Source organism: Hypomesus nipponensis, chromosome 13 (assembly GCF_054491055.1).
Source record: "Hypomesus nipponensis isolate SF chromosome 13, ASM5449105v1, whole genome shotgun sequence".
NCBI lineage: Eukaryota > Metazoa > Chordata > Actinopteri > Osmeriformes > Osmeridae > Hypomesus > Hypomesus nipponensis.
Genome location: NC_140373.1, coordinates 5,731,773 through 5,744,657, shown reverse-complemented (window position 1 = coordinate 5,744,657; position 12,885 = coordinate 5,731,773). Strand labels below are relative to the sequence as shown.

Sequence of the window (12,885 nt, the reverse complement as noted above, 5' to 3'; positions counted from 1 at the left end):
GAGGCACCCCCTGGCGGGCTCGCGCGAACAACTCGGAATCAAAAAGTTAAGGATTTTGTCTTGATATCGCAACCAAACGGAGGGGAGACAGATGTCTCACATTATACTTTATTTGTTATATAATTCAAGAGAAGAATGTTGGTTTTCTGTGTAAATAACAGATGTTCTCAACACAATATCCTTAAAACTCGTCTGGGGTACATGCTGGGGTAGATGTGAAGAAACATGCGGGGGGAGAGCATTTCATGGCAGGCCTTGTTTTCCATTTGCTCTCAATGCATTGCAACTCTTGCTAACTCTGACTAGGAAAGTGTTACATGCCTGAAACTTACACTGGTTACTCATATTAGTCCCCTCAGTGTGCAGTAAGAATCATTTGATGCTGGGATATACAGAAGAGACATTAGAGGGGGGTGGATTTTATGGCAGGCTTGTTGTATACCTTCTTGCCATGAAATGCACCCCTTGCTAACTCTGAGTAGGAAAGTGTTACATTGGTTAGTTCATTTGCACAAAATACAGGCTTTAAAGTATAGTATAGTAATTGGTATTTGCTCAATCGTTAGTCAGTCTCTGTTTTCAGAGTCTGTAAACTAGTACTAATTCGTCTAGTGTAGCCTACCTACAGTAGTAGCGTTACTTTAATTTAAAGTACTAGTATCCTAATTTGAACTGAAAATCCCTAGTTCATTAGCATTGTCTTGACGTGTGTGATATTCTAGTTTATCGTTATTAATTGTATTATTGTACTATATTGTATTGACCCCCCCCCCCCCCCCCCCCAGGGCCTGTTACCAGAGCCTCGTTCACTTTTAAGTTTCTAAAGGTTTAACCATAGAAAAAAAAAAAAAAAAAACGATTCTAAAGGTTGATAAACAATTTCGAAAAAAAAGTAAAGGTTAAAAAGTTAAAAAAATATTTTCGAGTAAGGTTTCAAAAGGTTGAAAAAAAGTTTCAACAATTATATTTTTTTCAAAAATAGGTTTGCATCATTGATGAGAACTATGCTGTACTCTACATGTGCTCTACATTACATGTAAATTCAGTTGATGGATAATTTACAATAAATTAGAGTGGCGAAGTAGCTACACCAGAGCCATTTTTCTATGGCTCTGGGCTACACGAGACGGATTAGCACTAGCTAGCTGTTACAGAAGGGACTGACTATTGAGTAATACAATTTACTATACTATACTTTAAAGCCTGTATTTGAGTGCAGATTAACTAATTAACATCAATAAATGTACATTATGCTCATGGAAAGTAGGTAGCCTAGAGTACACTATGAATTAACACACGCTATTATGGAAATCACATTCAATTCAACGCGCGCAAGGAAGGGGGGGGGGGAACTGAATTTTCCGGAACACTGGCAGTTCATTTGCATACGCTAGTGCCTACAAAGTGACGACACTTTGACCCCAATGCATTCTGGGTGTCATCAAAGCTAGCGAAAGGCCAAGAGCGGTAACTAAAACTCCCTCAGATAAACCGTACTATGAGCCAGTTACAGTGAGTGACAGTTACCTAGCTAGCTAACAACAAAGCAGCTACTGTGGATGCCTGTTTAATATTGAGCTCCCAGTAGATTTTTCTTCTCTTACTTTTAACAGAAAAGGGAACATGGAAGCGCATTGATCATATTGTTGGAAGTGACAAGGCATCCGTTTTCGAAAGTAAACTCGAGGAGTTTCGGTAACATTATTCAGCAAGCGAAGAGAATAATATATTTTCGTTCAGCTAATTGTCTACAAATTTGTCTGGATAGATTCTGAGTTGGGATTCACGTGCAGGTATGTATGTAGACAGTCATTTGTTTTCGAAGCAGCAGTAGTTTTAACCTTTGGCTAAAACTGATTTGTTTCTCGCGGGATCCCGCCCACTGTTTATTACCATTGGGTAATGCCATGCCACCTCCCCTTTATCCACATGGCTTTGGTTTGACAGGCCTTGTGCGTGTTGTATTGACCACCCGGGTGTTAATTTGTCAGATATGGAAGCAAATCAATGACACAATGTTTTGGATTTTTAAAGGAATTGAATACTTAATATTGATATTGAAACACCACCGAATTTGTTTGTTTTGAATTCACCTTTTAAAAATTGTAGTGTAAAAAAAAAAAGAAATCAGATCCCCCAAATTCAAGGTTGAGAAATTCAGGTTGCTAAAATAAGAACAGTAAAATTCAGATCCCCAAAATTCAAGCCTCAGAAATTTAAATACATTCAAATTCAAATGGTGAATTTCAGACCCCAAAAATTCAATACTTAAAAAAATGACAAATTCAGATTGCAACATCCGGTCTGAGGCCAGCAGTATCCCGGATGTTGCAATCAAGATACTTTCGGATAATTTTTTTTGGGTTCGACATTTTTGGATGTGAATTTCACAATACGAATTTTGTTCAATTAGAATGACTGAAGCTTGAGTTTTTGGGATCAGAATTTTACTTTTCTAATTTGGGCAAACTGAATTTCTGAAGCTAGAATTTTTAAAATCAAATTATTGGGATATTATTTTAACTGTGAATTTCCAAAACTGAATTTTGAGATCTGATTTTAATAAATTTTTATAATTTTTTCAATTTTAAAGAGGTGAATTCAAAACCAACAAATTGGGTGTTTTTTACATTTTAAAATCAAGTATTCAATACCTTAAAAGTGCTACTCTGACTTTGCACCAAAACTGACTTCTGTTCTGGCCGTCTCATCCAGATGCAAATTTAAATGTGTCCCTAAACTGTTGTCTAGTTAGGATGCACGGTGTAAACGTGTTCAAGACTCCAAGGAGTTTCCAAGGCACACCCCAGGAAAATGCACACATTTGGGGATCTGGTAATCCTCAATGTACCCTTAATCTCATAATGCATAACAATACAGTCCAAAGCACAGAAGCTGTTATACTAGGATGGATGAGGGTTTCGGGGTAATCTTAGAGGCTTTCGATGTATCTCAGTAATTGAGTTATATCAGTGCCGAGGGGCCAAAGGAAAACAGGCTAATCAGTCGATACAAAACCATTGTCACTAGTATGGTTAATTTAAAGTGATGTGTAGAATAGATAAGATTACCATTCTGTAAGGTTGGTGTTTTTCTTTAGAGCACTTAGAATGTTTGTTTTATCAATCTGGTTTTTGGAACACCTGTTTAGTTACGCATGCATACACAGGATTCTTTTGTAGTTCTCCCCTCTCAGTCATTCCCTAACCAGCTTCTTTTGTTGCATGAAGAGCTTAACCTGAAACTGACCTCAGCAGTCGGTACAGCGTGCAAAATGAAAGGACTGATTTCAGCGTTTGAGGGGCAGACAGAGAGACAGAAGGAGGGGCGAGTGAGAGAGGGAGGGGTGTCGCTAAGCGGCTCCCCTGTAACAGGAAGCAGAGCACGCAGCAGCAACACTGCTCAGTAGTGCTAAGTTGCCTGATCTCTCTGGCGCATGACCACGTATGTTTGTGTGTGTGTGTGTGGCAGGGATGTTTGTCCATGGGGCTTTTCCCTGGGATGAACGTTGTTGATGAAGGCTGGAATCTGGAGAGCTGGGGCTGGACAGATCTGTTTGTATTCCACTTTCTCTCTCTCCTCTCTTTCTCTCACCTCTCTTTTTTAGCTTATTTGTTGGTGTGCTGTGTGGTATTTAGATGGAAAGATCACTTATACTTGTATGTGTGTCATCAGGCTATATCTGCGTGTTGGTGTGTCAATGAGATTAGCTTGCAGTGCTCTAATAGGACTACAGGCCTAACTGTCTTGTAATAGCTTCCTTTACGTGAGAAGCAACCTTATTGTAATGAACTATTCTAGCTAGAAGACTCCCTGTCGTTATGTTAGCCCTCTCCTTTCAGTCAGGGCTACATGTGTAGCAGATCCAAAGTCCAGCTGTGAATGATAGGATTGTTACTTCAGAAATGTAGCCCTGCTCAGCTCTGTTGAAATCTGGGCCAGATCTTGGTGCCAGCTGGAGCATATGGCTATACAGCCTGTTTGAGTTTCTGTGTCTGCGTATCATGTATTGCAGGTGCCATGATATTTATATCCTTAACCTTGGTAGTAATGTTTCCACGTTCAGACATGGAGTGCCCGTCATGTGACCTGTTGCTATCAATATCGTCTGGCTTCCTGTGTTCCCTGTTGGTTTATTATTGGGAACATTATCCAACTTCTGTGTTCGCAGCTGTTTATTGTTGGGGACATCCTCTGTTTTCCTGACTGGGGAATTGGGTCTGTCTACCAGCTCAAGCTTCATCATAACCCATAGTACAATAGAACAGTCTGTTTCGAGCAGGAGCCAGCTGTCCCCCCATAGCAGCTATGAAGGAAGTCAGCCCACAGTAACCAGTCATCCGTTTGACCCATGTCACAAACATATTTCAGTTGCATGTTCAGTGCTTTTGAGCCAGGGTTCAATGTATTATTACTTTGAGGAATGTAGATGGACTTGGGAGTGTGATTCATTTCCTGAATGTATTGTTTTAAAGGTGTCTTGTCGTCTCGTTTGGCTCTGTGCTTCATCCCCCCCCCCCCCCCCTTCTCTCTAACAGCTCCAGCTACTGGGCGGCTGGCCTGGACTTTGACAAGGAGCAGTGCGTTGCCGCCACAGCGCTCACATCCATATCCGAGGCTTCCACAATGTCCCGGCGTAGCCTCCGGATACACTCTACCACGGGTCACTACGGCGATGAAAGCCTGCTGGACTCAGCCCCCAGCCTGGGCTTCAACGCCTCCTACAGCGCTGGAGGCGCCAGTCGCAGAGACGCCATCCAGTCAGTCACTGCACCGGGGATTAGTTATTGCATTATAGGAAGTCACACACTTGGGTTCAGGTTTTAACTATACAACTTCTTCCAGCTTATTATTATTATTTTGCTCTCTCCCTCTACCTCCACACAATTTCCCCCCGCTCCAGGGCAATTAAGGGCAGGCGGACCCAGTCTCTGCTCCAGACCCCCAGGAAGAGTGTCCAGGGCCAGGCCCACAACAGCAGCCTCCACAGCTGTGCTGCTAGCGATGCTTCCCTGCTCTCCTCTATGCTGGACGAGTCCTGCATCCAGGAGAGGACACTGGTCGACAACTTCTGGGGTCAGTATACACGCACTCACAGACGCGTTCACACACAATGACATGGAAGTGTATCCTCGCCCATGTGATTGTTTCACAGTGTCAACGTCTCCCTCTGTCCTGTAGGATTGGATGAGGAGGCTGAACTCCAAGGTAATAGGCTTGTTTGCAGGCTGCTATGTTTTTTGCCTCCATCATACAATGTTAAATTATTAGTACTGTATGTTTGCTAATGGTCTTTCTCTGCTCTCTTTGACTCGGACCATGCTAGACCAAACCATAGTGCTTCAAACTAACGGAGAGACCTCAGCCCAGACCCAGACATCCATGGTCAACGGTTACTTCTGTACTGTCCACACAGACAGGCAGGGACCAGGGACTGCCTACCCCTCGGCCTCCTCCTCTTCCAAGTACATCTCTTCCTCCTCTACGGCAGCCCTCGCCCGCCCGGCCATCAGTGAGCACGCTCTGACTACAGGCCCCGCCTCCTCAGCCTTGTCCCCGCCCCCCACAATCTACAGTAGAGACAAGAGCCGCAAGACCAAGACAGGTGAGGAGGGCGGGGGGGTGCTTGGATCAGAAAGAGGCCGGTTGACTGGCTAAAACACTGTCTAAAAGAGAGACAGATTTGAGAGACATGATTTGACTCAGGTGTGTCCTGCATTGGATGTTGGTTTGATTCTAGTGTCTAGCTGGGTATAATAATTTGTCCTCCTTTTACATGTTTTATACTGGCGTAATGACGTGCACTTATGAACACAAAACTGCTGTTCAATGCTACCATACATAATTTGTATCCAGGACTCGTAGCGTCCGTGTGGATCCTGAGTGTGTACACGTGGAACAGGGCAGCTGCCTGCATGGTTTCTCTGTTCTCTCTGCTCCCTCTCCTCCACCAGCTGACCAGAGAGGGCACAGGTAGCAGCCGCAGAGCCCAGGGCCCAAACCCCTAACCAAACTCTAACCCTCCCTGTCTCCTGTCCTCCAGCACAAGCCTTAGTAGGACTCCATCACAGCACTGTCTGTCTGTCTGTCTGTCTGTCCTGCAGCTCAGGAATGACCTCCACAGAGAACTTTCCAGAACTCTTAACTCACAGCCCTCTTTCCACTGTTCTGTAGCACCTGCACTGGAAGGGCCACAAACACTTGGATGGAGTCTCACCTTAAAGGCACATAGTCAGCAGTAGATACTCACTATTTTCAGGTGTGGGTGTGGGTTGTTTTGCAGGTTCTAGTCCTGCAGTATAACTTTGTCTGGGATTTACCATGTGTGTGTATGCCTAGGGAAATCACTTGGTGTGGGTCAGTAAATCTCCACAATGGTTATCTCCTCCTTGTCAAAACTGATAATAACTCAACTTAGAAAGACCGACGCTGTCTTCTTACTGAACATGGTTAATAGTACTCCCTTTCTCCTACTTTTTTTCTTTCCTTCATCCTCTCGCTCTCTTCTTCTAGGTGTGCTGTACGCTGTGTGCTCCAGGTGTCTAAAGTACAGCAGAAGAGCTGCAGCCTCCACAGTGTCAGTGTCGACTGTAGTCTTGCAGTCTGCAGTGGCGTTGGCCTCTGCAGCCTTGCAGGCTGCTGTGCTCAGGTGGAGTCCTGGGGCCCAGACAAGGCATGGAACAGTAGTAGACAAAGGTAGTCGTCTACAATATACTAACCCCCATTGATGCCTGTCACACTCAGGTGGGTTATTCATGGATCCTCATTCATGGTACGGGGGTCATGACTTTGTTGTGACTGCTTCAGGCCAGGGATTGTCTCCAGTCTTCTTCCTGTGAGGAGGAGCCTAGGGAAAGGTGTGGAGGTGGTGGTTTCGCTCTGTACTGGCATGGTTCTCTTGTCCTGTGCACTGGACTGTGAACTCCACTGTCCCTGTCTAACCCTCTGTCTTTTTTTTCTTTTTTTTTCTTCTTTTTTTTCCTTTACCTCCCCACTTTCTAGCTGTTTAGTATTTTGATGTCTCTGATGTCACACCAGCTGGGTTTCCCTACCAAACAAATGGACGCCTTTTACTTTGCCTGTCGCCTTGGTAACATGCAAATGGGTGTTGCGGCATTTGTTTTCTCTCTACTTTTGAAAATCCATTCACTGTTCATCCTCAGCACAGGTGAAGAAGGGGATACTGGGATTTGACTGGACTTTTAAACTTGGACTTAATCTCTCTCTCTCTCTCTTGCTCTCTCGCTCTGTCTCTCTGTCTCTCTCTCATATACAGATGCTCACAGCAGTTCCGGTAGAAGTATGAACGTGAAGGAGCTGGAGGCGGAAGAGGGACACCTGAATCTGAACGGGCCTCTGTGTAAGTGTGCCGTGTTTGTCAGCCGGGTGACTCATGAGGGGTCTAGGCTGGTGGAGGATTTGACACCATGGCTAAGAGAGAGGGAGGGAGAGAGACTATACATTTGAGATGTGTTCACTACGAGGGGATGTGATTGGAATCTGTGCTCTGGTGTGTTTCATTCTGTCCTGGCTGTCCGTCCCTGCTCCTTCACTGTTGTTCCCCACAGGTGATGACTGCAAAGAAAAACAACGCATGGATTCACATGCAGACTGTGCATCTTCATCTTCATCTATTTGGTTGCTCTGCCTGTGGGGGCCATTGTGGAGCATCATTGCTTACACAGGTTACCAACTGAAACTAACCCCGTTTTAGCCTATCCTGATACACTTTATACAAACTCAAACTTGTCGGATCAACACCAGACAGCCTTGGATACTACTAACTAGTCATGGCAATTCAATGAACTTCCTGTCACTGTTGAGTGAAGAAATTACCTGAATGTTTTTGCTCACATCATTGGTTCCCCAGGGTCCTGCCTGCTGTGGATTGGTCAAAAAGTGGGCATTGCCAGCGGGGCTGTAACGCAAAAGCTGATGTTGGCTGCCCTGTCCCCAGGTTATCATCCTCCAACTTATTTAACCAACCCCTTTCATACCCTCCAGATGGCTGGCAGGCGGTGTATTACTCCTTTAACATCCTCTCTCTGCATGTGGAATCTTGCTTGCTTATGTCTGCAAAACCTGTAAAGGGTGCCTTAATGAGGAACTTTCTGACATGTTTGACACCCCTCCCCCCCCCATCCCAGCTCTTACAGTCCCTCTGCTGGACAGTTTGTGTGGTGGTTCTTTGTGAAGGGTGGCTTACCTTGGAGGTCTAATGTGCTTTAGCATGCCCTGTGTCACCGTCTCTCCCTCAGTAAGTGTATGTGGCCCTCTCGACATGATCCATCTATCTTAACTGGTGTACCCCTCGCCCTTCGCTGTGTTGTGTGTTATTCTAATGCCTTGCACGCCTCGCTTTATGGTTCACCTACAAATGCTCTAGGTCTACACCACGTTACACAATATGTAGGTTTATAGCGGTATTGCTGGATTTACAGGACTCTTTTTAAAAAGACAATACAGTTCAACTGGAAACTCGTCAGGGTTTAGCCTACAACGTGTCAAGCAGCTCTGCATCTGGGGGTTTAATCAGAGGCTCACCTGAAACATAAGGCCTCCTTATCTCCCTGCTTCAGAGGGGACTTTAATACTCTGATTCCTAATGATGGAACACAGCCTTCTTCCTTCCCTGAATAATCCCCTCCTTGCCCTGCTTTTACCGTGTGTGTGTGTCCACAGGGAAGGCAGCGACGGGTGTATTCCGGTGGCTGGGAACCGGATGGTGTCATCTCATCACACTCATGTCCTTTCTCAATGGGTTGGTCTTGACACGGTGAGTCCTGACCTTCACATAGACCGTGCCTGATTTTTAAACCAGCTAGTGACAGAAACTCCTCATTTGCCATTAAGAGCTGGTGCGTTTTTTGGGTTTTGTCAGGTGTCTTCCCAGACTGCTTCTGCTGCCGTGCCTACTTCTTCTGGGTATGTGTCTTACCTGCCTCAATACAGACTTGAAAGGCTGCCCCTGTAGCCTAACAGTAGCAACTGTTGATTTGTTCCCTCTCTCTCTCGCGCGCGCGCTTTCCTGCTCCCTCTCATTCTCTGTGTATGTGATATACAGCTCGTGTGCTTCTCTCTCTACAGCCGTGTGGTGTTGGGGACCCTCAAGCCTGCTGTCTGGCCTGCCAGCCTTCAGCATGACAGAGTGGGTGACAGCCAGCCTCTCCGTCCCCAGAGACGGACACACACCCAAGGCTGCCCTCTTCACAGCTCCCCCATCAGAGCCACACGTAAGTCTTGTCTTTACCAACATGCATGGAGGCGGTGCGATGTCATCTGGGACGTCAAGCATGTACAGTATCAAAACGGCATATACAGTAGATGTATGCATTAAGCCCCTTGTTGAGGTGTGTGTGTCTTGGTGCCTGGGTGTGCTTGAGCTGTGTGTTGCATCTCTGCACGCGTTCACCCCTCCTGTGGTGGTTCTCTCCCAGCAGAAAGAAGGCTCCGTGTCCTCCCTCCACTCGGAGCGCATAGCCCGGCTGGAGGAGAGCCTATCCAAGCTGTGGGAGCATGTGGAGGGGGGAGGCCAGAGGCTGGAGCAGCAGCACGGGGAGGTGATGGGGCTCTACCAGGCCCTCCAGGAGCAGCTCCCCTCTCAGGCAGAAGGGGGCAGCCTGGAGCCCTGGGTGTCCAGGCTGCTGGAGGACCGGCTGGTGAGACTCAGGGCGGAGATGGCAGAGGAAGAGACTGCCCACAGGCAACAGGTGAGGCTCGAAGGAGCCAAAGACAATCACACCAGAAAACTTGGGTCATATTGGATGGTGTCTAAGCAGTTATGTGTTTTCTCTTTCATAGCATTACCTGTTTTTCTCCTCCTTTCCCCCCCCCCCCTTCCTCTACCACCCGGTCTTCCTCTGCCTCTCCTAGTCTCAGCAGGAGGAGGTCAGGAGCTCTCGTCTGGATCAAATGGAGCTCCTGCTGCAAGCCCTCAGTCTTAAAACAGAGGTACACTCACACTTTCACACAGGTCCACACACACTTTCAAGTCCTGGAATTAAATCCTTGACTCGTAGTAATGTTTGCTGTCAACTGGGGTTTTTTATTTTAGGAGGTACAGAAGAGACAAGAGACGATGACACCTGCTCCAGTATCTAAACCATCACCTCCACTTGTACCTGTTCCAGACATGTAAGTTAGTAAAACTTTGGATTTCGAAACGTATCTCCCGAGTTCTAAGTTATGAAGTTTAGAATGGTCTCTGGATTTTCACCTGAAGGGTGGACCGCGAATCCCATGATGCTTTGCTGGCAGAAGTGCAAAGGCTGGAGCTTGTGCTGGTCAGCATCAGAGAGGATCTGCAGGGGGTGATGGGATGTCAGGGCAGATGTGGCCAGCTGGACTCCCTCCAGGACACAGTGAGTTACAAGCACATGCAGTCCTCAAAGTAAATGCCAGGTGGCTGACATAGACAGCGAAGGCTCATCTCTCTCTTCTGTCAGGTTTCAGCGCAGGTGTCAGACCAGGTGCGTCAAGAGCTCCGGAGCCTGTTCTACGGCAGTCAGAAGGACCCTCCTGAAGACCCCCACTCTTCTGAGCCAGGTTCTGGGGAGACGGAGCTGCCCGACTCCCTGCTGCTGTGGCTGTCTGAACGCTACGTGAGCGGGGCTGACCTGCAGGCCTCCCTGGCCTCCCTGGAGCGGCGCATCCTGCAGAACGTCAGTGTGCAGCTGCAGCAGGACCACGGGACCAGCCAGCAGGGGCCCTGCACACAGAGCCTCGCCCAAACCGTGCTGCAGACCGTGGGAGCTGCAGGGGCCACCCAGGTGACGGAGGAGGTGGGTGTCTATGGTGATCTGGTGGTGTCACCTTTTTGAAAACTCGAAGCTTACATGAGCACGATGCATTTTCTTGTCTTTACTGTTCTATGGCCTCTTGAGCGCACCTTCTCCTCTTACCCTAGGAAGTGCAGCTGATTGTGAGAAATGCCCTGAAGTTATACTCCGAGGATCGGACAGGCTTGGTGGACTATGCCCTTGAGTCTGGAGGTGAGCTGACTGGACCATGACCCAAGTGACTGCTGAGATGGGGTTGTTTACATTAATGTTTGGACTCTGAGATACCACAGGTTTAATGTGTGACACGTTAACCACATAGATATGACCATCTCGAAACATTGCAACAATATTTTTGTAATGTGTGTGCAGGTGGCAGCATCATGAGCACTCGCTGTTCAGAGACCTACGAGACCAAGACCGCTCTGATGAGTCTGTTTGGCCTGCCGCTCTGGTACTTCTCCCAGTCTCCTCGAGTCGTCATTCAGGTAGCGCTCCGATCGACGTGACCACCTGGCAAACGGTTTCAGTGCTTTTGGTGTTTGTTGGTACCTAATGCTTGCGATGTTCGCTCTTTTGTAACCTCCATCTTGATCTCTTTTTCTCACTCTCTCTAGCCTGACATCAATCCAGGGAACTGCTGGGCATTCAGAGGCTCCAGTGGTTACCTGGTGATCCGCCTCTCCATGAAGATCCGCCCCTCTGCCTTCTCAATGGAGCATATCCCCAAAGCCCTGTCCCCAACAGGACGTATCAGCAGCGCCCCACGCCAGTTCACAGTCTACGTAAGACTCACTTATTCACCATTCTCTTGTTACACAACAAAATATTTAAATCATCGTGATTTATATTTGAACTGTTTAACACCGCTATTGTGTTGCTAGGGCCTGGATGATGAGAGCCAGGAGAGGGGGAAGTTACTAGGCAACTACACCTATGTAGAGGATGGAGACGCACTGCAGACTTACCCTGTCTCTGTAAGTGTACAAGCATTGGCTTAAGACCTATTCTGTGGTTAAGTGCACCACTCTGCCTTAGTAAATACTCTCTGCTGTCAAATCTGAAATGTACTCTCAGATTCTTAACTGAATGACTTGTTTGTTCTGTCCACAGGAAGAGAATGTCGATGCCTACCAGATCGTTGAGGTCCGGGTGCTGTCCAACTGGGGGCATCAGGAGTACACCTGCCTGTACCGCGTCAGAGTACATGGAGAGCCCGTTTAAAACGGAGCAGGTCATAGACTGGTATTGGTAAATCTTTTGGTGTTCCAATTCTAATGACTGTCATGGGTGCCTAGTATCTGCCTTTGTGTTCATTATGCAAACAAGTAATGTGTTTGAAAGAAGTTGGGTGAACACACAAACACACTGACACCATTTGTTCTCTAGCTCTGTAGATAAGATGCACTGTATTTGTAACTGTATTGGTTAAATGTTTCAACCAAACTTCCCTATGTCTTCATTCAATTGGAGTTGTGTAGGAGACTAAAAATAGATGGATGTTGTTGGGCCCTTACAGCTCAATGTGAAGGTATTCTTTACCATACTATCTATTTGGACACAAAACCCACTGTAGGAATGTAAGTTGAACACTGTCAATAGTTTCTTTTTAAAAGTCCACAAATATCAGTGTTGCTTTGAATTGTACATTATGCTGAACTGGTCAAATGTAATTTTACTTTAATAATTTGTTTTTAAAGGAATGAATTGCACAAAAGTAATAAGAAAATGCACTGATTGTAGGGCATACTGTAATATTGTTAATTGTTTATCACAACCCTATATAGATAAACTGCAAGTGCCCAGTTATAAATATTTTATTTATTTCTGTATTTCAGTTATTGAAATAAGAATCTGTATTTTTGTACATTATTTTCAGACAGTTTAAATGTCTTGTAAAGATACGGGTTTTTATATTTTATTTTGTACATGGTTGCATTTGAAAATGTTATAATAAAGCTCTTACTTTTATGGCTGTTCCATTGCAAATTGAAAATAGAAAAACATTGAAAATGTTAATACTATTCTGTATTTGTATAGACTCAGAGGCCAAAGTTAAGATAATGGTAAAATAGTTTGAGATAGATGGGAAAAGTATTGAGGTATA

General features: G+C 45.8%; 1 protein-coding gene across 8 annotated transcripts; it reads left to right on the top strand.

Moving 5' to 3' along the window:
• The first annotated feature begins 30 nt into the window (after positions 1-30).
• Positions 31-12,749, top strand: sun1a (Sad1 and UNC84 domain containing 1a). Of its 8 annotated transcripts, none has more exons than XM_084669535.1 (22): positions 31-45; positions 4,539-4,760; positions 4,904-5,076; positions 5,182-5,208; positions 5,327-5,605; positions 6,514-6,696; positions 7,277-7,360; positions 7,569-7,685; positions 7,871-7,957; positions 8,683-8,776; positions 8,882-8,925; positions 9,088-9,233; positions 9,441-9,710; positions 9,874-9,951; positions 10,055-10,134; positions 10,223-10,361; positions 10,446-10,781; positions 10,907-10,991; positions 11,151-11,266; positions 11,396-11,563; positions 11,663-11,755; positions 11,892-12,749. In XM_084669535.1, exons 2-22 carry the CDS (start codon positions 4,627-4,629, stop codon positions 12,000-12,002), a joined length of 2,844 nt encoding a protein of 947 aa, XP_084525661.1. In that variant the 5' UTR covers positions 31-45; positions 4,539-4,626; the 3' UTR covers positions 12,003-12,749. The 8 variants fall into 8 exon arrangements, with proteins under 8 accessions (XP_084525661.1, XP_084525660.1, XP_084525663.1 ...); XM_084669534.1 differs by having other exon boundaries at positions 9,438-9,710; XM_084669538.1 differs by lacking the exon at positions 31-45 and adding an exon at positions 1,427-1,793 and having other exon boundaries at positions 9,438-9,710.
• The last annotated feature ends 136 nt before the right edge of the window (positions 12,750-12,885 follow it).